The sequence below is a fragment of the Nomascus leucogenys genome, chromosome 17 (assembly GCF_006542625.1).
Source record: "Nomascus leucogenys isolate Asia chromosome 17, Asia_NLE_v1, whole genome shotgun sequence".
NCBI classification, from domain to species: Eukaryota; Metazoa; Chordata; class Mammalia; order Primates; family Hylobatidae; genus Nomascus; species Nomascus leucogenys.
This window is the reverse complement of record NC_044397.1, coordinates 8,711,763-8,735,952: the sequence shown is the minus strand read 5'-3', so window position 1 is coordinate 8,735,952 and position 24,190 is coordinate 8,711,763. Positions and strand designations below refer to the sequence as shown.

Below are 24,190 nucleotides of genomic sequence, written 5' to 3'. Positions count from 1 at the left end.
ACTAACACCTTTACAGATGAAACTGATTGAGGACTAGGAAGTAACTTCATTTAGGTCATGTATAACACTGTAAAGTGGTAATTAAGAGTTAAAAGGTTTGGGTTGGAATCCCACCTCTTCAACTCTAACCTTGAGCAAGTTCCTTTACCTCATTCTCAGCTTCCTCATCTGTAAATAATTATGATACATGTCTCATATAAGGGAGTTGTAAGAATTAAAGGAAATAATGTTTATAAATGGTTTAGCATAGTACCTGGTACAGTAAATGCTCAACAACGAAAGCTAACAAAGTACAGTTTCAATTAAGGTATACTCTATAAAAATTATAGACCATGTTAGGTACATTTATTTTTCAAAATATGATAATATAAGTCTAATTAAATTAAAACTTTAATAAATTTTAAATAATTTAAAACAACATTTAAAATAAGGTTTTGGAATAATTATGTGCTTAGAATAGCTATTTGAACCTAATAGAAAAATAAGAATATTAATGTTTTTGGCTATAGTCATTTTATGGAATCCTCTGTACTTTTTACTTTATTTTCCTTATTAATATAGCTTGTTAAACACAACTTTATTTTTCTTATTAATATTACTGGTTAAACACATAACCATTGACAATCACCTCTATTGGAAGAAAAGGAAGGAAAGAAAGGAACTAATTTTTTCTTGTGAACAAGCTTTACAAATGTTTATTGGGGACACAATTTGGAATTAATATATTTTGGATATGCATTTCGTCTTTAGCTTATTTCTAGGCGTATTAAAAGTTGGCTATCTATTGGCTTACAATCTTGGCTAATTTACCTAGGGAGTTTTGTTTTAAAAAAGTTCTGAAGGCTTTCTCTCCACAAGCTGCTCTTCCCCAAGACTTACTCCCCAGGTAATTCTGCTGATCAGCCAGATTTGGATACCACTGTAATATGAGAAGTCTTATATAGGCTAGTGAATTCTTTAATGGAATACTCTTTCAATCCCTTTTTTCTTAAAGCCTTATAGTCAAATAATAAGATTACTTAGCCTTATAGTCAAGCAATAAGGCCATAACTGTCTTACTTTGCAAGATATTTATGGCAAGTATGTCTTCTTTAATGTAAATATTCTTATTTTTAGTTTTTCTTCTTATATTACCTTATTTCTATGTTTTATGTCACCCTGCTTAGTACATGTCATTTTATACTCACGTGAGTATAAATAGTTTATACTTATGTGTCTCCAGCTCAAGACTAGAATTTGTATGAGGCAAGCAAAGTGCCTAGGGCACAAAATTTAAGGAGGCTGTCTCTTTGAGGACTGTGCAAGAGTGAGTACCTCCTTAAATTTTGTGCCCTGGGTGCCTCCCTTGCTCATCCAGAGAAATAGGCTGCATATAAATTATTTTTATTTTAGTTTAGCATAATCTCATGCATACTTGGATGTTTTATAAAAAAATTGATGACGAAACGAAATGGTATAGCTGAACCCAAATTTATATCGTCCAGTATAAAAATAAATTAACTATTTGAGAAAGATAGCATTATTATTTTTATCGCATGGTCGGCAACCCCCAGAGCTTCCTAAATTCCAGTTCAGCAGAATTTTGTCTGACACTGAAATACACTTGGTTGTCTTACCCACTGGCAGCTACCTGAAATCAGTGCTCTTGTAGCTGCCACAGTTTCTTAATTCAAAATATAGTACCATCAGCTTTTTATATAAGCTTATATGTGATCATTTGAAGTAATCAGAAATGATACCAGTTTTATTGTATTTTTATTACTAATTTTAGAATTTCTTGAGAATTTGCCTATAATTTTTTTTTATGAGAGCTACATCTGGAAATGCTCAAAAGTTGTTTGCCTTTTTTGAAAGAACAATCTGCAGTGAAAGTATAACTTCTTTAGAGGTGCTGTTTAAGTTAGCAAATGATGAACCATAATGTGAGGAAGCATAGTATTGTGAATTATTTGGCAAACATACCTAATACAGGCATTAGCTGTTGAAACCATTTGTAGAGTACCACTTACAGAAAGCTAGAAAGATAGGCTGCACAGAACTTTATCTCTAAACTCTGAGGATGAAAACTAGAGTACAACTTAAGTTTATTCAATAAAGACTAAATTCTGTAAGTTTAAGTTTGATTTGTTTATAGGTTCCATGATTAATGTGTAATTAGAGTATGAAAGAAGCATTTAGAATCCATTAAAATTTATAGGTGTAACATCATTGTCAAGTCAGGAGTTTTGTTTCTTAAAGTTAGCATTTACTTAAGTATACTTTTTCTCTAAAAAAAAAAATCTTATTTCTACTTACAGTGGTACCAAATTGAGTTTTCGCAAAAAGAATTATTTAATATTTATTTAATATTTGTTTCAAATAAACAAAAATAAACATAACAACCAATGGTGGAGGGGTGTCTTAGATTTGTTTTTACCTTTCTTTTTCATGGCTTCTAGAAGTGTATCATATTATAAATACATTCAAAATGTTTTGCTCTGAGGATATGTAGCATTCCTATAAAGGTTAAATCAATAAAAATGATTTGGACACATTCCTAAGCATGGCTAGAACAGGTAGTCCGTTGTTTTAGGTACCCTTGAGTTTCTGGAGCAGATCATTATGGCGTAGCAAAAGAACTTACTAAAAGTTGCTTTCTATGTGTAGATGCATCAGCTTAAAAAAATAAGATTTTCTGGCCTTCTGGAAATGAGTATTTTTGGAGTAACTGTTGTATATATTGGTTTAATTATATATTTTAAATGCAGTTAAAGTTTTGGAGCTTTGTTTTCTTCGAATGCTGGAGATACACCATAATTGATAAGGAAGAGGTACGTACAGGAAAAATGCAATGGCAAGCTTTTCCAGCAAATTTAGGATAAATGACAGTCTTATGGTTAAAGAAAGTATCACACATTATAATTGCAAAATAGGGATTGGATGTAATTCTTTTTAGTCTTGCCAGTTTAGAAAAAATTCTGTAAGTCATGGGCATGTTGTTCTGTTCATATGGGCAGTTCAAAATGCAAGCTTTAATTTGAGCTTTTATTTAAAAAAGCATACGAATATCTCCTATGTTCGGGGTTGGCTTATCACTATATTATTGTTGCTACATAGTTTTATGCATTTGCTTGCATTTTTTGTGTTCATGTCATAAGTTTTAAGTATGTAAGTTTTCAGATCACACTGTTTTCACAGCAAGTTTCAAAAAATATTTTTATGCCAGTTTATAATAATGAGTAAGGCCATTTTTATTAAAGTTTCCTTTAAAACAGCATTTAAAATGTTTCTGGATCAAAAAAATTCAGTGAATTGACCATGTATTTGAATGAAGAAAGTTTAAAACAGAGGTAGAAAATTTGAGTTACGTGTATTATTAATGAAGTTACATGATAGAAAATCACTTCCTATCTTTTTGCACATCTAATATATATTTACTTTGTAAGTAAATACTTTATTAAAAATACTGTGTTACATTATTTGTTGGAGCACAGGATTTAATTTTATAGTCAAGAAAATTGTTTGAATACGTCTCAGTAAATTTTTTTTTTACATATATTAGAGTGGTCTAACCATTTAATAATTAAATAATTTAGCAATTTAAGCCAAGTATTTTGATGTTTTAAAAAATATTTAAGTGTATCTTGATAGATTCTGATTTTAATGTGTCTTGTGTCTTGATAGGACCAGAATATTTATGAAAATAAAAATAAGCCTAATAATCAGCACATGGCTCTAAATTTTCTTCCTGGGTACTTGTGAGTGATAATGTTAAAAACAGATCACTTTATGTGTTTTCTCTAGTCCTATTGGTGTACAAAAATACTCTGCAATATGCTTATGCATGTTATAAGGGAGGGATATTGTTAAATCTTTACTACATAATCAAGAATAAAGCTTTCCTGACAATACTTATTGTCCTTATCTAGCTAACACTTTTAAAATGAAATGATTACTAGTGGTAAAAAGTTTTTAAAATGTTAAGCTTTCCTTCTAAATTACAGAGAGAGAAAGACTGTATATGTATTTAGTTTTGAAAACTGGGAGAATATAAGAATTCTGTGTGGACACTGGAGTTTATAATATGAGAAAAGGAGTTTCTTCCATGGAAAGGAGGTTGGATTAATGATCATAAGTTGGAGTACATTGTTTTGTATATTTCCATTTCTTTAGAAATACACTGTAGCACATCGTCTTTGTAAGTAGTATCTCCACAGGCATTATCTTCTTAAATATTTCATTTTTGCATTGACTCTTACAAGAGCAGTAGCAAGTTTTTCTTGCGTTTTGTCAAAAGCTGAATTACCGAAATGCTTTACAGATTTCATGAGAGGTTAAAAAAATTAATCTTACTAGATTATCTTTTGTAACCATGTATCCTGCCTAATGTTAAGATGCTGTTGTCTTGATGGGAGTTTTCTCATAGATTACTTCATGATGTCTTAATATTTTTGAATTGGGTGTTAGGTTCTTAGTATGAAATGCTTATGTACTTTCACAGGTATCAGCTTTATGGAAAACACAGTGATTGATATAATGTGGGTTGTTAGCATAAAGAAGTTTCCTTTCTGTGATCCTGTACAGTTGTTACAGATATCTGTAATCTGACAGTTTATGAAATAAAATGAGAATTTACTTTTATCTAAAAAATATGTATTTTAATGAGCTGTATTTGCGTTAAAGTCTCTTATAATAAAATTGTAATTGATTGAAGAGAATCCGCACTGTGTACCTTTTTGATACGCATCAATTTTCTAGGATCGTTATAGTGATACAGCAGTAGGTTGACATGTTGTAAAATGTAATACCTCATTACATAGTAAAATAAATGTCATGATCCTTTCTTTTAAGCTTCAAAGTAAATTCACATTGTTTAGATACATTTAATTAATTTGTAATAATTTAGTAGAATTCTGTCTTTTCACTTAAAGATTATATTGGGAATTTGAAGTCTTAAACTGGGAAGTTCAGTACAGAAATTTAAAAAGAAAGTTAATTCTAGCAATTATCATAGAAAAACTAGAAATTCAATGCTTAAATTGTTTACCCAGGTTACATGGTCAATGAGAAAATATATCTGTTTAGCTTCAAGCCAGAGTTGTTCTTTGAGATAATATTTATAAATAGGAATCTATTAGCAAATTAATTCCATTCATATTTGCCCTTATAAACTCTAATACTTTGTTTAACTGATATCAGTTTTTAGTTATTGTTACTTAAGTTTATAACTGGAAAATAACATCTTTGGATTTTACAAGATTGATTATTTTAGTCTTGAAATTCCTAGTAGATGCCTAATCCCTGTTACTGGTTTTATAGATTGACATTTGTTAACTTACATGCAAAAAAATTTTGATTATATTTCATGACAGAACTATAGTACCTCAGTTACATAATTTACAATTTTTTTCCGGGTTTATAATCATTATTACAAGTTCTGTAGTCATTGGTGTGAGTCCATTCATACTCATGCATGTGTATATGCCATGTATAAAAATGTTAAACATAGCCAGAAGAAATTTAAGTTGAACATATATGACATGTATTTTGTTTCTGTATAAAAATACATCGTGTTCATATAAAGTTCTGTGGAATATCACTTTATTATTCTGATATTTCCAAAGAAAGACTGCATATATATGTATTAAAACCTTATTGATGATTGTTATTGTGATTTGGCTAGCATTTAACTTTGTCTTTTTTTTTTTTTTTTTTTTTTTGCTTTTCCTGAAGCACAAATAGATGTAGGTGTAAGATACATGACCATAAGGAATATGTAAATAATGGTATGGTTCATGTAATTTAGGGGAACCTACAAATGTGTATTTAAGTTCTTGAGTTTTAACTTAGTCTATTATATAAATATATGTTTATAGTTGATGGTGTATAATGATTCTGGTAGACATCATTGATGTAAAAAATCAATGTAACTGAAATGTAAAATAAAATTACCTTATTTGACTTTGTGGTAAAAATTATTTGCCTTACATAGGATATTTAGATATACCTTTTAAGAAATGTCACTAATCTGATGTAGCTAATATATAATTAAGAGAATTGGCAATAGGAATAGTAGAGATAAAAGAGTCTTTAAACTGTTTACCAAAATAATCTTAAATATATTTCTGGGAATAATGTTAACCTGGTAAATTTTCTAACATGACTATGATAATTTTTAAATATCTCAAACTATCGAAATTGCGTATGTATATATGTCGGAGATTTCCTTGTTTTGCAGGCAGTTGATTTAAAAGATGAAAATCATCTAATCAAGGTAAACATTTATCTTTTATTTAGAGCTCAAGTCACCCTTGGTATGATTTTTGTTCCTTGGGTGTATATTGGATTTATGAGTATTAACAAGAATATAGAGTAGAGGAAGTGCATGAATAACAATTTTTTTCTGTGCATGTATTAAGTACTTATGTAGCAACTAGCCTTTAAAGGCCTGTTTTAATTCTACAGCTCATCTTATTTGGGGATTGTTTTTTGTATCAGGTTAAATGATATAAAAAGTGATTGTTTTTTATATCATGTTAAATGATGCAGTTTCTGTTTATTAGTGTTTATGAAAAACTTTGCTTTAGTTAGGCTTCTTTCTATTCAGCAGTAACAACAAAACCTAAAGTGTTTGATAACATGTTGCTTACATCCACTCAACACTGTTCCAAATCTTGAGTCCTATGCCCTTAATAAATAGTATAAAGGGGAGGAAATTCCTAAGAATTCTACATAAAGTGAAGATATTGTATACAATATAATAAAAGAGCATTTAATCTCAATTGCTATTCGGGTCTTAAAACAGTTGTATGGGAATGTATGGTCTGTTTCATGTGTATGTGCTGTTGAATGGACAAAAGCTTGTGGTTGACTGTGGTTAAAAATGTAAGGAAACTCCCTTTTAATAAGGTATAGAATTTCCCTGTTATTTTTTGAATTGTAACACATTAATAAAAATACATATCCAGTGAATTTCTTAATCTTTTTGAAATGGCAAGAGATTATATTAAGGCATAACATTTCATTATGTAAGACTTCTTTTAAAGATTTGTTTTAAAATATTAAACATCTCAGATTTGATGAAGAATTTTCACATACATCAGACAGTTAGCTTAGAATATTTTATTATTTAGGAAAAAACAAGTATTGGAATTCATTGTTATCTTTATTATGGGAGTTTTATGATTTTTTGGGAGGTGAGGAGAGGCAGAATTTTATCTACAGTGGAAGCTGCAGCATTCATTGGTATAGAAGAAAAAATAGTACATTAAGGTAACCTATTGGGAAGTCTCTGCTTAAATTACCATTGGATTTGCTAGCACCTGATTAGTAATGTCTGACATGTGAGTGATTAGAAAAAATAGTTATGCTTTGCCATAATTACAATTTTAGTATTTGCAGGAAGGATTTTTTTTCACATTGAGTTGATGGCATTTGTCTATTTGGTCACATATTTTTATATATTTTTAATAGATGCTATAGAGGTAGACTGTTGCAGTGAATCCTTCATATAAAATGTCTAAAGATTTTTGTTAGGTAATAGTATTTGCAATTTTAATGCATTTGATGAGCTTTTGCATGACTTCACTGTTGACTTAGAGTTGTCATAACTTAGTATCCTAGAACAAAGGTTAGAACAGTATGGAAGATTGGTATTTGTATGCTTTGGAGAGGGATTTGAGATGTTACCCTGTTTTGCCATCAATTTTCAAGTATGCACGGGTGCATCATTAATCATTAGAAATGCAAAAATAAATAATCTAGTCCCATTGGATTTTTTTCTATGAATACTTACCTTTTCCTTTTTTTTTAATATATATATACAGTTGAGGTATTTAGGTAACCCCTAACCTTTTGCTTCAACAAAGAAGTACAGTATAAAAATATTACCACAGTTTTCATGTGAGCAGCTCTTGAGTCGGGGGGAGGGGGGAAGCCCTCTAGATGAATATTTGTTGAAAAAAAAAGTTGTGATACATAATGTCTTAACTCAGCCTCAATACAGTACTTGAGGACCACCAGTGTGTAAAATTGAAAGCACATGAATTTTGAAGCACTAGAAAAAGTTTGTAATTGATTAGCGCTGCTTTAAAGTATTGGAGTACAGTGAGTTTTGATTTGTGAATGGTTCTATTCAATAAAGATTAATTCTGTGTGTTTGATAAAATCTTAGTGCCTTCAATGAGTTAGCTCCCCCCGCTCCTGCAGTTTATTTAACCATCAAATATTTCAGTGTTCTTTTAACAAACTGGAACATTTCTATCTTACCAAATTTAACTTTAGCATGACTGATTTAAACAAGTCAAACTATCAGTTGTTAGCTGGAAGAGTGTAATTGAATAAATTAATATTTTGTTCTTTTAAAATAACTAAAATATATCATAATGTAATCATGTGTATTTCATGCCTTGTGATATAGAGACTGATTGATCAGGACAGTCACACAGACCAGCCAGATCTTTTTCCACAATTTCTTTTTGGTGTTTTAGATTTCAAAACATTTTTTAAAAATAAAAAATAAAAATATTTAAGAGTTTGTAATGTAAAATTAGGATTATTATAATTTAAAATAATTTATATGAGTCTTTGGGAATTACTTTGACATTTTTAGCTTTTGATATGTGTTAGAGTGATTTTCTGTGTTTGTTCTTAACTTTGTAATTCTGCTCCCTAGATTTTGGAATTTAGCTCTGTATTTTAAAAAGAAGCTATAAAACTTTGTCACTACTAAATCTTGAAACTATAAAAATATTATTGATATGGACCACAACTGCTGTTTTGGAAATCAGTGTTCACACATCATGTTCAAGCAGTTACAAAGATTTTATGTAGATAATCAGTCAGCTGATATATTTTCATGAGTCATTAATTTTAAGATACTCTATGAGTCACATCTGTGATTTTCAGCAAGCTATATTTATGATAAATGATGGACAGATTTTCAGTAGTACAGATTGAAAATTTTTGATTAACTCAAAGTGAAGTATGCTGAGAGATCAAGGACACAGACATATTCTGTTTCTCTAGCGTGCACGTACGCGCACGCACACACACACACACACACACACTTCACTCATTATATTTGAGGTGAGGCAGTTGTTAATGTGTGCTTTGTACCTCGCCTAGGAAAATCCTAAACTTTCTTTTCAACTATTTTACAAAATTGGGGCACATACTTAAGACATTTCATTAGGTAGTGGTGATAATCATTATATAAAAATCTAAAGCCTGAAGTGAGGTTTTAGACTTTGCATAGATTATAGAATGGGGAAATGTTTGCAATGTGATGATAACATATACATGATGCCCACTACTCACCTGTAATTAGTCTGAGGTAGTGGGTTGATGTTAAGTTCTCTATTCAGGCTTTAAGATACTGTTTAGGGGCTGGTGGGGAGGGAAGGTGCAGCCCACTTTTCAAAAGAGGAAGAATTGGTTGTAATGTTGAAAAAAAAAAGGTTCGCTACCGTGCCTTGTTTAGAATCCTGTCAAGTTTTGGAAATTTTAATGTGGAATAGTTATTAAGAATGTTACAGAAATATAAGATCCCTGTTATGATAGAATAAGAAGCAGTTTAATATATTCTTTGTGAGAATTTTAACATATTCTTCATGATAGCCTTACTTCTAATACTGAAGAATTTTTTGAAACTTGTGTTGTTACTGATCTGGTTTTTAAAATGTATTTAAAATAAATAGTTAAACAGAGTGATAATGTGAAAGAGTAACTTAACTGCCTCTGTTATCCCTCCCTGATATCTCTATTATCCCTGTTTCAAGTTATCCCTCGGTGTAACAGTACTTTTAACTATTCTTTTTCCTTTTATCTCTTGGGTAGTAGTAACAAAACTTTCGATGTATAAGCTATAATTATGCTATGTGTTGTAATGTAGTCTAGCTGTATTTATGTCCTGCTTCCTTAATATAGAAGTTTTTAAGTAATACTTGGTACCCATCATTAAAATTTTAAATTAATCTGTGATTATTATATTGTATATATTATAACTGAAGGAGTCCACTTACAGCTATTGAGGGAGTCACTACAGCAATTTTACATTTTTTTGTAAAATACAAAGTACATTTCCTCACCCTGTAAGAGAAACCTTTTTTTCTCCCTTCAGGTTTAATTATTTCTGTTTGACCTAAACTGAGACTGATCCTCTAGTAGTATCCAGTTAAAATGTGTGAAGTAGGAGGAGTAAAGGAAACTCCAGTCATTAGTTGTAACTTAAAAGCAGAGTTAATATAGATGTACACAGCAAAAAGGTTTATTTTAATGGATATAAGAAAAATTTTTAAAAACTTGCCTTGTAGTTGGAACATGTTGGACATCATAAAGAGAATCTTGTAAGTGTGTTTAGATATTTTGCTATAATAACACATCAGCTGATGAATGTTAAAGTCATTTACATATCTGTATCAACACTAACTTGAAATTAAATATTAAGGGACTAGATTATGCCTACTTCTTTTAAAGTCCAGCATGGTTTAATAGTTGTGGCTTTTAAAAATCATACGGGGTATCCTTATGGAGCTTTATTTTTCATGAGACTAAACAGCAGTTACTCATTTTGGTAGGTCCAAGAATGTGATTAAAAGAATCTTAGATGTTTCGGTGTTTGCTGTGTGTTTATAACAAGGTCTATGGACAACAGTGTGTAGATGTAAAATTAAAATTATATAGAAAAATGCAGTTGCATGTAAGTTTTAAAATACTTCCATGAACTTTTTAATATCCTGGGCAACTATAAAGATCTTTTAAAAATGGCTGTGATGTGCTTATCATAATTTTATTTCAGCTGAATGTATACTTAAAGTTGTTTAGAAACAAACTTATTTAGATAGGATACAGTTTGAATTTATAAGTAGATTTCTTTTAGTTGAGCTGGTTAAAATGTTAACTGTACTACAGGTTTATTTCTGTGTTATACATGGTAGACCATAATGTTGAGATAATTCTGTGGTCTGTTATTTTGTAAAATTGCTTCCTTTTTGAAGTTTGCTCAAATATTGGGAGCTGCCGGAGTCAATAATTTATAATACTTTGATTAATTTAGGATCTGACTTTTCTTCTGGTGAGGGTTAATGAGAGTATTAAACTGTTTCTTTTACTGTTTTCATATCCTCACCTCTGTAACTCTAGAAAACATTTTGATCAATGTGAGATAATTTAATTTTGTCTATTTCAAGTCATTACTTTGAAAATTAGATACATTACAGATACCAAATGCAAATATGTACAGAAATTTCATTTTTCAATTCTTAATGCAACAAGATAGCATAATTAGGATCTTTAATATACTATTTGGAAAAGCTAGCAGTTAATCAAAGAATCATACCTTTATGTTTAATAGGTTCATATCTTACAGGATTTTAAAAATGGTAACACTTACCCCAAAAGAAGTTTTGCTGACATGGTGTCACTGTGCTGAAGAGGCTGTTTGATGCCATAGTCCCTCCTTTTTTTTTCAGATAGAACTTGTACCCTCTGTTGTAAATACTGCTTGCAGCCTTAAACTGAAAATACAAACCATACCCAAACCTTATTTTAGTTTTACAGTATGCCTGGAGTACATAGACTTTATATTTATTTTTTTCTGTCAAGAAATTATGTAGCTGGTAACATGTGAAAGGCAAAGAAACAAAACAAAAAGAGAATGAGCAAATATTTGAAGGACCTACTATTACTGCATAGACTGTGGTTAGAGAGCACTCACTGACTCTGTTGGTCTCGGTGGCTGGTAGTGACCTGCGGAGATTAACCATTTAAAAACCAGAGACTTCTTGCTGTCCTCCTGGAGAAAGTTTGCACCGCACTTGTGGTTCTGTGGTTGTTTGTGAGGCGAATGAAGCATTCACACAATCCAAAAAAGCAAAAGCTTTAAAACTCCTTTTTTTGCAAGCACTATTACTGGAGAGGCAGAATCATGTGGTTTGTGACCTCACAGTACTCTAAGTAAAGTGGGACTGCCTACCACTGTGGCTTTTCCCCCTTGCTCTTTCTCTCTCTCTCTTTCTCTCACAAAAGGCTTGTGGTAAGGCCTTTCCTGGCATCCAGAAGGATATAGCTTTTTAATTTTTGTGACTCATGAGGATTTGGATAGAATACAAATGCTGAAGGAGCCCAAACTCCTGTAAGGTTAAGCATTTGTAGAGCAGAGCTCTGCAGTTAAGGGCTTTCCTTTCTGCTCCCCCCTCAACCCCTGCCTTTTTGCCTCCTCTTTTTAGTTCATTATTGTGTCTGTGGAAAAATGAACAAAATTGGCTCAAGAGTCTGCGTGAAATTCTGAACAACAGTGATGATTTACAATAATTCACATCTTTGGACTGTATCACATTCTGGGGTCTGCTTCATATTTGCTGGGTGGCTGGATTCCTTCTGTTTTCCTTTTTCTTGTCTTCTTAAACTTGTGAATCTGTAACCCATTGTAAAAAAAAGTTTACCTTAAGGTCTGGTTGCAAACTGCTTGCTAGGCTTGACTATAATTGGCTGTCATGAAAGTGTTAGTCTGGGCATTCTTTTACAAATTTTAAATCACGTGTGTCTAGTTTATTATCAATGTATTAGATGGCAGCATTTACAATAAAGATAAATGTAATGTTTCATGTATACCATTATCTCATGCCTAGTTTGAAGATCTTAAAAAAATGAATGACAGGGATTGTAATATAGTTTATTGGATGAATCTTAGTTTTCTTTATGATTGTAATTTTTTTGTCTTTCATGGAAGTGTATTCAGTTTATATAGTTCTTTAAGTAGTTTAGACATTAATAGAGTTTCTGATAGCAGATCTTCTATAAAGTAAAATGCTTGTGTTATAATGTAGATTGTTCAGTATTCGATTCTATGAGCTTAGAATAGAGTGGGTTAACAGAAGCTATATATTTTTTTGTTTCTAATGGAAGCTTTGAAATAAATTACAAAATGCTGTGTGTAGTAAGGAATAATGCCCACAGACAGAGTATGTTAGTCGTCTCGATTTGCTAATTCTGATTCAGAAGAAAATTGGAAACATCTTTGGGAAACTATCTCCTTTTTTGCCCCTTTGGACAAATATGTATAGAACTCATTTTCTTATTAGGATGATTATATATCATAGGCAGTGAATTTTATATTTATGAATAGAGCTTCCTGTTTTCATCAGTTGGGAGCGATGGAGTATTTTTCAACAAAAATTATAAAGGCGAACAGACCAATTTTCTAGGCATTTTTTTGCCATTTATCCACGCCATTCTAAATCTGCATGTTAGACTTCTTCCTAGTGTGACAGTAACTAGGAGTGGCATAAAGTAAATGGGGTGGGCGGAGACAGTGAATTACAAAAGGTTATTTGGAATGTACAAGGAGGTAAGGGCTAGGGAGACAGGAGGGTGTTAGAACTAAAATATCCCTGTGTTCTTCCTAGTGCTATTCATTAATCTGCTTTTGATTCATATTAGATCACAATAACTGTACAAATATGTTCATAAGTTTCTTTACAGAAAATTTGATTTTCCCAAAATACACTGGTAGAGTATGGGAATGATTCTAGTCCTTTATTTTTCAAATGTCCAGAACCTTTTCAGAATAAACTTTTAGTGATAAAAAACCAGAAATACATTTTGGTGTTTTATTTTAACTATGGATTTATCATGCCTTATTGTGTGTGTAAACAGGTTTTACATTGAAAGGTAAAAGCTTTCATTTAACATGCAGTTATTCATGTGAAGGAGAGAAAAATTATTTTTTCTCTTTTATAAATAAGTTGTATCCATATTATCTGTATCTCTAATTAGTATCCAAAGTAAACAAAAGGAGGGTTTTGTCCATATAGCTTGTGGGATTTCCAAACATAGTTTCACGTGTACCTATAATAGCAGAATCAGTTAATTGAAAATATGTAGGTAGCTGCTGTAGTATGATAAGCAAATGGTTTTCTTCTTTTCAAATAAGCTTGTAGTTTCTACATTAGTATTCACTGAAACATCTTACAAACCCAACATTTTGCTATTTTCTTCCTTAAAATCTTCTTTATGTAAACTTTGGCTCTTCAAATTGACCTGATAAGAATTTAAGTAATTTTTAACATTTATTTGTCATTTAATTACCTGTTCACTTTTTGCAGGTAATCCTCCTGCATGTAATTCTTGGACCAGGATGATTATTCTTAACGCACGAGAGTTTAGTAGATATTGTTATATAGGCACTTTTTGTCCTGTGTGAGGCCTATCAAATTCTAGCAGGAGAAAGATAGTGAAATCATGTGCTTTCAAGTTTGTATATTCATTATCCACATGAATTTTTTTCTAAAACGAAAATATATCCTCTTTGGAGCAAATATTACTTTGTTGTAAAAATTTAAAAAACAGTGATAACTGGGGCACATTTGATAATTGGTACACATTTGATAACAGTGTGTTTCATTAGAAATAGCTTACTACACGTGGTGAAGAGATACTGATTTAGAAAAGTCAATGCAAATAAAGCTCTTGATTATAAATTTGTACCATGCTTTTAATCAGAAGTTGAAAACCACAGATTTATTTTTATTTTTATTTTTTGCTTTTTAAAGATCCATAAAATTTTATCCTCTTTGGGGACATGTTAGTATTTGCTGTTTTGAAGTAAGCAACAAGTTTAGGTATACTGTATAAATCACGTACTTTAATGCCACGGAAATGAAATAGAGTTTTGATCTTGAAATCAATTTCAAAGGAAAAAAATTGTTGGTATCTTGCTTCTCCATTGCTTTGTAGTGAATAAAATGTGTCAGAATTGGTTGAACTTTTGAAAATACCAAGGTATTTGTGTTTAAATGCTACGTGTGTCTTCATTGTAACCATTTGAGTAATTTTTTATTTTCTTAACTAATGATCATATTTTAATACATTAGTTTTACTTTATCAATATTGTGCTCATTTCTATGCATTTTTTAAAGGATTGTTTTAGACTTATTTGCTGCTAACTCTATTATTTGCTGCTAATTAATTGAAAAACAAAGGAGAAAATGGTTTGATGCAGGAATTTTTAAACTGTAGAAGTCCTAATTTGGCTTAAAATGTTCTAATTATGAGGTTTTACGAAGGAAGTTTTTAATTTATTGTTTCATCTTGGTATGTGTTTCTTATTTTACTTTTTTTTTTGACAATTTTTCTTTTTTTTTGGATTTGATGTATAGCTGTTTAAGCTTACATGGGATCTATTTGGCCTTATATTGATTACTTTTGTTAGTAAAATATGTGTAGTTTCATTTGTTAAATTATGGTGTCTGTGCAATATTCCATTTCCTAGTTTAATGGGGTATATGTTTATGTACACAACTGCATGCACATTGGTCTGATTGTGTATGTATACAAGGCATTGTTTTGTAGTACTTTTTGTAATGAGAGTATTTTTCTCAGTTTATTTTAATTAGATCAGGTAAAAACCCAAACTAGCACCATTTCTCTGATTGTTTGAACAACTTCATTTGATTAGTTTTAGCAGCTGTCTAAATGTGAGATTATGTGGAAATTGGATGCCAGAAAAGAAAATGCTAAGTCAATCTCTCTCCCTCCCTCTCCTTATCTCTCTCCCTCTCCCTATCTCTCTTCCTCTACCTGTCTCCCCCATTCCTCCTCTTTCCCTTTCTTTCTCCTTCAGGCTTTTTTGGTTTCTCTTCCTTTTTTCCCTCATTGCTATACAGCCTCAAAGTAGATTCTTAAGTTCTAGTAGGGGATATTGACATTAATCCTCACTAATGAGTACTCGGTAGATTTGGAGCTCTTAACATTCATTACAAATTGTTATATTCTAATATGTAATGCCTCAGTTGTTAGATAGTATTGGCATCTGATTATAGAGACTTAATTTCTTTTAGCTGTTTTTAATTGTTTCTTGAATCTTTTATGCTAATTTACTTTAATACATTGTTCACATAGTATTAACACTTTAATTATGAGGATTACTTTTTTTCTTTGATTATTCTTCGAAGCGCAGAGTGATCCATACTTGTTTAATGTAGCTGTATAAGTAATTGATGTTTCTTGTAATTATTAGAACAATTCATCTTCAAATGCTGTCATTTTTGTAATAATAAAAAAAGGCGAGAACTTGCAGAAAATATGGGAAACATGCTCATATGACAGCTGAGGATGTGGCTAGACTAAAGCAGGAAACTACTACCCACAATGCAATGTTACATACACTACCACTTAATAAAATTTATATCAAACATGCTACTGACAAAACCAAAGAAAAATAATATCCCAGCTATGCTATTTAACGTATCTAGGGAGAAGTGAAAGTAATCTTTTTAGAACCTTTGTACTTAGAGAATATAGTAAATGAAACTGCAGGACATTATTGTATACATTGGAGCACTGCTGTAACTTTGTGCTATGGAACATGGCTGTAGGTAAAACTGTCCTATAATGAGAATCTTTTGTATAATAGCTTTCTTGGAAAAGGTACAAAAGGAAAATCTCCTCTCTTTCAATTGAACTCTTTTAGTATTAAACAGGATTAGAGGATATTATCACTTGGAAAAATAAGTTAAATTTTGAGATATTCATTGTCATTATCTAAACTTTTAATATAGTCATGTATATTTCGTTACAATTTAAGATGTCTTTTATTGCCAAGTTGGGGGTGGGACTTGAATTGTCCACTGAGGTATATTTCTTTTTCAAGTAATTGTTTTTCTTGCTCTTTATTTATGTTAATGACTTGCTCCATCAGTCTACGTGCTTTACTGTAGGGAGGTTATTCTAAAGCAAAAATGTGAACTGCTTTTATAATGTGGTTGAAAAACATGTTAAGGCATCATCTAAAAAAATCGGGTTTTAATATATTTAAGGTTTCCGTTTATAAATCTTAATCCACTGTGCTCTTAGCTGTCAGACTTCAGCAATTTTGATGAATTTAGTAACTTAATAATTTAGATGAATTTTGAGGTTTATAAAGGAGGTTGTTGAAGGTTTAAATAAGGGAACATAATAGAGTTTTTGAATTGATAACTAATGTATACAAGCTTAGTTAGAGGAAGAATAGAAAAGACTATAAGTTAGTGTTACTTATGAAGGATTCCCCTCTGAGCATTCCAGTATATAAATTGTCAGTGTTTTGTTTCACAACCAACACGGTAATTGTCATCTCGTCATTTAAACATGAATATCATCGTATGTCTGTCTGTGTCTCTATTAAGGATGATTTGCTTAATTGTTTGAAGTTTTTTCGCCTTTAGAAACTGCTTATCAATAACAGCTGTAGCCCTGTGGCTTTTCTCCATGGACTCATGGTGGTCTTTGGAACAACGTTCTTCAACTTTGACAGGTGAGACAGAGGCTCTCCAGTGCCACTGCTTTTGGATGAATCTAACTGTGGTTGGAGAAAGTGCATCTTGCCAAAATATATGGGCGAGACCACACACAGCCTTTAAAATAGTTATTGTAGGCTTATTTTTAGGAATACATGTCTTGACAGTTCTTTTATTTGCATGCCAGTTTCATTACTGTGTATAGATTTTTCATTGGTTTCAGTAAAGGCGATTGCAGATTTAGGTCTCTATTTGTTAGGCCTTGTGTATAACTTATGCTGAAAAATACCTTGAGTTCAAGCATAATTAATAATATAGAAAATATATTGAAAATGAAGCGCTAGAATACTGATCTTTTTGTTTTTATATATTTGACAGTATTCCCTTTGGAAATTTCAATTTCTCAGAAAGCATAACAGTGAAAACTTGCACTAATTTTACTTTTAAGATTAAGGAATTCAGGAGAGAAATGTTAAAATATTCATATATTTTAATTATATTAATATTAGAAAATTATAGAAGTATGCATTTTTATAATATTGGTATAATAAAGCATTGTTTAAAATGTAGGTTTTACACTTTAATAGAAGCTTGAAAGCATTGAAACTAATTCCTGAAGAAGTCTGTTTCTTAATGCATAGGCATAATATACATGTTATCCAGTCTTTTTATGGGATGATTAAAACTTTATTCAGCTTAATGAACTCTAAAATTGTTTGAATATGTTTAAAAATAAGTATTTCTAGTTTTCTAAAACTAGCTTTTTTAGTGACCAGTAGAGATCACTCTAGACTTTTATAAAATGTTAATTGTTTCTTTTTATAAAATGCTGCATTGGATAATTATTCATGATTCTTATTAAGTTATTAGTGATAATATTAAAACTTCTTGGGAACTGGGAGGTCACAAGACTTTTTACTTGATGATTAATGAATATTTCTTAGGTATTTATTTATAATATGTTTTAACCATCTAAGGTGAGATTACAATTTTTTTCTAGCTTCATAGGGAAAACAGATTCTATAGAAATAATTGGAAAATCAGTTTTTCCCCATTGTTATCACAATATCCTTCCATTGCTGAATGATTCTGGCAGGTAAGTAGTGGGAAATTGTGTTCCTATCGCTTTTCAAGAGAACAAGTTTATGGATAGGAGAGAGAATGTATTATATACAAATAGATTGTTTAGAGAAAGATCTGGTGCTTACCTGTCAGAAATGAACATGTATGTGAAACTTGATTGGTTGCTAGATTGAAAGTAGAGCTACATAGGTCACTTTTAGGATATTTGAGAAAAGTTGGAATATGGACTGGATAGCGACGATACTATGGAATATGTATTAAGTTAGATGTGATAATGCTATCGTGTTTTTATAGTACAATATCCATAGTCTTAAAAGAGATTGAGCTGAACTAATAAAATTTAATTACATTCATAAAATAAATACATTTGTAAAATAAATGTGTCAAAATGTTAATTGGTGAATATAAGTAAAGGATATATAGGCATTTTTCACCTTAAACAGTGAATTCTGAAAGGTAAGCCATTTTATGTTTAAGTCATACAGAAATTTGATTTCAAATGGAAGTCAGATACTTGAGGAAAATTCACTTGTATAAATAAATTTAAAAAAATGAGTGAATATGAATAGCTTGGGCTATACAGCAATTTTAGATTTTAGTTTATAGTTTTATTCTTTAAATTTTATTCACAGTAAAACAATGGCTAGTTTTCACAGTTTATTTATATATGGCAAATATAAATTGAAGATGGTAAAATATTTTTGAAAATCCTAACTTTAAGAATTATGAGTTTGTATTATGGTAACTCAAGGCTACAAGTTTTTAGAGGATCAAAACAAGCATCTGTTATTGGTATGTCATTTGTGTATTCTTAGCTGTATGCTTCTGGAATATATATATAAAAGCCTTAAAAAGTTTATTTACATTAAATACTATTATACTACTATTACTAAATTGTTTATACTACTAAAACTGTACTAATACTACTAAATTGTTTATACTACTACATTACACTTTACAAGCAATATTTTCATGATCAGAAGACTACATCTCTATGTACAAAGTATTAATTTTGAATTTGTGTTATACTAGTTGATGCCCTACCAGGAATTGACACACTTTTTCTAAAAGGAGGTAGTAAATATTTTTGGCTTTATGGGCCATAGGATTTCTGTTAACTACTTAACTCTGCCATTGCCATCTGAAAGCAGATGATAAATAAACAAATGAGTATGGCTGAATTCCAGTAAAACTTTATTTACAAAAACAGGAAGTTGTGGCCAGGCATGGTGGTTCACACCTATAATCCCAGCATTTTGGGAGGCTGAGGTGGGAGGATCACTTGGCCCCAGGAGTTCGAGACCCAGCCTGGGCAACATGGCGAGACCCCATGTCTACCAGAAAAAAAAAAAAAGGAAAAGAAAAATTAGCCAGGCATGGTGATGTACACTTGTGGTCCCAGCTATTAGGGAGGCTGAGGTGAGAGGATCACCTGAGCCCAGGAGGTAGAGGCTGCAGTGAGCTGTGTTCTTGCCACTGCACTACAGCCTGGGTGACAGAGAAAAGCCCTGTCTCAAAAAACAAAAACAAAAAACCTGGGAAGCTGTCATAGTGGTTTGTCCACTCCTCTTATAGAACAGGCAAGAATGACTTGTAATAATGAAGATCATGTTTCTTATTTATATATTATAATAGAATTCTTGAAGTATTTGGAATTTTTTTTATAATATTGTTAACGTGAAAGATCGTGTCTATGGTATGTAATAACCATCTCTTGAATTGAGTCATGCAAGTTCATCTTGATCATATAACCATTATATTGTGTCACCCTAAAGTCCTTTTAGGATGAGATTGGAATCCAAATTATCTTGATTAGAGTCCATCTATAAATTATCTTAAATCTCAATATTTAATTTACTTTTCATTATTACTAATAAGATGTTAAGATTTATGTACTTATTATCCACAGAAATGTTCTCTCTTTTAGAGTTCACTAGGTTTAATGCCCAAGCATGAAATATTTTAGCAGAAATCTTAGTTAACGACTATGATCAAGTATTTTCCCTCTGTTTTATCCATATTTGAATTTCATTCTGAGTGGAAAAAGTAACTAGTTATATTTGATATTACTGTGTATTTCCAGAAACAGTCATTGCATCTTCCATTGGACATAATATCCAAAGTAAATTCATTTTCTGAGGATTTACCTACATTAGGTAGACCTTGAGTATTATTCGATGATAATGGTTACTAAGTAAGAAAAGTAATATTTTATGTATTTTTATTGGTAAATAAAAATTGAGCTTGTATTCTGATCTGAATTTCAGATCTTTAGCCTGTTAACACTTAAGGTTTTATATAAATGGGATGGCTTTAAGTAACAGCTTACGGTTCAAATTATTGTGTACTTTATTTTGTCCATGATCATTTTAAGCAATTCTAATTATTAGATATATCGGTAAGAATATGTCTCAAGTAATTTTGTTATGGAGGAGGAATCTTTCTGCCTGCTTCCTCCTGCCTTAGAAACTCTGGTGATTGCCTGTTTGCCCTCGTTTATGATAAAGTTCCAAAGTGATTGTTTGTACCTCCCATATTTAATTATAAGACACATCATAAGATGCATAATTATAAGACACATATTTAATTATAAAACACATAAATCATTGTAAGCAGTAAGAAAGATAGCTTGTCTGAGAGGGAAACACACACACATACAAACCCAAAAAGCATCATCAAGGGTCATTTAATGTGAGGGCAGATTGCCCTGTCTGCCTCAGTACTTTTTAAAAGATATCAGCATAGGAATTTAATGAACTAATTGGCAAGAGGAACATTTTTTTAAACATACTTTTTTATGAAAGACTGGGAAATATTTAATATTTATGTAGGGAAGATTTTCATCCAAAATTAATAAATTAAAAATAGTTTTGACATTTAAAGTTATATAATGATCATGTAGTAGGAAAATCTCTGAGAAATAAAATCTTGACTAATAATAAATGGTTAATATAGATTTACTTTATTTATTTCACTATCTCTTGGTACTATTTTAAATCTCTAGGATTCCTGTCATTTTTAGTTATAAATTCATGTTCTTTGAAAATTGAGAAATCCTAAAGACTGCATATTTTTGAAATAATTTATGGATTATTCAATACAATTGGTTGGTATATACTCTAGCATTGCTATTTAGTTATTTACTGCATTAAATATTTATAAAGTTGATTAGTGATAATGTCTTAAATTAATAGACTTTATTCTTCAGTTCAGTTTTAAATTTACAGACAAATTGAACACAAAGTACAGAGAATTCCCATAAGCTCCCACCTTCCTGCCACTGCCAACAGCTCTCAGTTTACTCTTACTAATATCTTGCATTGGTGGTCTACACTTAATTACAATTGATGAACCAATATTGATACGTTATAGTTAACTAAAGTCCATAGTTTACATTAGGATTTATTCTTTATGTTGTACTATTTCGTAGGTTTTGCCAAGTGTATAATGTCCTGTCTCCAAAATTACGGTGTCATCCAGATTAGTTTCACTGCCCTAAATATCCTCTGTGCACCTCCTATCCATCTCTCTCCACAATCCCTGTTAATAACTATTTTTTTCTTCCCTTTCTTTTTACTGATATATGTATATAATAGTGGTTAAATACATATAACATAAATTTACTATCTTAACCATTGTGACAACGGATCTTTTTACTCTGTCTATAGTATTGCCTTTTCCAGTATGTCATGTAGTTGGAATCGACTCCCAATCCTGCGAGTCCTTTTCATAATGGTGTTAATCTATTCCTGAGGGTGAGGCTCTCATCACCTGAAAACTTCCCATTTTAAAAATTGTGTTACTTGTTTTTTGCGTTCCTTGTGTATTTTAGATATTAACCCCTTTGCAGATGTATGGTTTGCAAATATATTTTCTCATTATGTATGCTTGTTTCTTTACTCTGTTGATTGTTTTCTTTGCTCTGTAGAAGTGTTTTAGTTTATTGTAATCCCATTTGCCTATTTTTGCTTTTGTTGCCAGTTCTTTTGGGGTCATATCCAAAACATTATTATCCAAACCAATTTCATAGAGCTTTTCCCCTCTGTTTTCTTCTAGCAGCATTGCAATTTCATGTCTTATGTTTGTGTTTAATGCAGTTTGAGTTGATTTTTGTGTATGTTGTTAGATAAGGATCTAATTTTATTCTTCTGCGTGTAGCTAACCAGTTTACTCAGCAGTATTTATTTATTTATTTATTTTTGAGACGGAGTCTCGCTCTGTCGCCCAGGCTGGAGTGCAGTGGCGCAATCTCGGCTCACTGCAAGCTCTGCCTCCCAGGTTCATGCCATTCTCCTGCCTCAGCCTCCCAAGTAGCTGGGACTACAGGTGCCTGCCACTATGCCCGGCTAATTTTTTTGTATTTTTAGTAGAGACGGGGTTTCACTGTGTTAGCCAGGATGGCCTCGATCTCCTGACCTCATGATCCGCCCGCCTTGGCCTCCCGAAGTGCTGGGATTACAGGCGTGAGCCACCGCGCCTGGCCCCAGCACCATTTATTGAAGAGACTATCCTTCCCTCATTTTGTGTTCTTGGCATCTTTATTGAAAATCAGTTGACAGTAAATGTATGGATTTACTTCTGGATTTGCTGTTCTGTTCTGTTTGTGTGTGTGCTTTTACGCCCGTACCATGCTGTTTTGATTACTGTAGCTTGATAGTAGATTTTCAAATTAGGTAATGTGAAGCCTCTGGATTTGTTCTTTTTGCTCAAGACTGTTTTGGCTATTTGGGGTCATTTGTGGTTCCATATGAATTTTAGGATTGTTTTTTCTATTTCTGTGAAAAGTGTCATTAGATAAAGATTGCATTCAATCTTTAGGTCACTTTTGGTAGTCTGGACATTTTGACAATATTCTTTTTTTTTTTTTTTTTTTTTTGAGACAGAGTCTTCCTCTGTTACCCAGGCTGAAGTGCAAGTGGTGTGATCTCAGCTCACTGCAACCTCTACCTCCCAGGCTCAAGTGATCCTCCCACCTCAGCCTCCTGAGTAGCTGGAACTATCCGTGCATGCCAAGACGCCTGGCTAATTTTTGTATTTTTTGTAGAGATGGGGTCTTGCCATGTTGCCCAGGCTGGTTTCGAACTTCTGAGCTCAAGTGATCCGCCCACCTTGGCCCCTAAAGTTCTGAGATTACAGGTTCCATATGGCATGAGCCACTGTGCCTGGCCTTAACAATATTCTTTCAATACACAAAGTTAGAATATCTTTCCATTTAATTGTGTCTTCTTCCATTTCTTTCCTCAGTGTTCATACAGGCATGAGCCACTGCGCCTGGTTTTAACAATACTCTTTCAATCCATAAAGTTAGGATATCTTTCCATTTAATTGTGTCTTCTATTTCTTTCATCAGTGTTTTGTAGTTTTCACAATATAGTGTACAGGCTGTACTTCTTTGGTCAAATTTATTTCTAAGTATTTACCTTTTTTTGGTAGCTATTGTTAATGAGATTTTTTAAAATTTCTTTTTTGAATAATATGGAAATGATACTGATTTTCGCATGTTAATTTTGTGTCCTGCAGAATTACTGAATTTGTTTATTTGTTCTAACAGTTTATGCCAGAGTCTTTAGGTTTTACTCCATGAAATATCATGTTGTCTGCAAACAGAGATGATAAAACTTTTTCCTTTGGATGCCTATTATTTCTTTCTCTTATCTAATTTTGCTTGATACAGTATTTTTTTTTTTTTTTTGCTTTTCATAGGAGTTATGTAGTATTTACAGCTTTCAACATAGACATCCCCCTGATTCATTTTTATTTTTTATTTTTTTTAATTTTATTTTTCCATAAGTTATTGGGGTACAGGTGGTATTTGGTTACATGAGTAAGTTCTTTAGTGGAGATTTGTGAGA

General features: G+C 31.5%; 2 protein-coding genes across 9 annotated transcripts in view; one reads left to right on the top strand and one right to left on the bottom strand.

The window, feature by feature from the left end:
• RUNX2 (RUNX family transcription factor 2) overlaps positions 1 to 11,952 on the bottom strand; it is a 225,183-nt gene extending 213,231 nt beyond the window's left edge. For 2 of the 3 annotated variants that reach the window (XM_030797565.1, XM_030797566.1), the window contains exons 1-2: positions 11,696 to 11,952; positions 11,372 to 11,495 (exon numbers count right to left, since the gene is read on the bottom strand). In XM_030797565.1, coding sequence (XP_030653425.1) covers positions 11,372 to 11,495; positions 11,696 to 11,833 — 262 coding nt within the window. In that variant the 5' untranslated portion in view covers positions 11,834 to 11,952. Of the gene's footprint in view, positions 1 to 11,371 lie in introns of all 3 variants that reach the window. The other variant, XM_030797564.1, reaches the window with a different exon arrangement.
• SUPT3H (SPT3 homolog, SAGA and STAGA complex component) overlaps positions 1 to 24,190 on the top strand; it is a 551,049-nt gene that overhangs the window by 36,336 nt on the left and 490,523 nt on the right. The window lies entirely within an intron of this gene.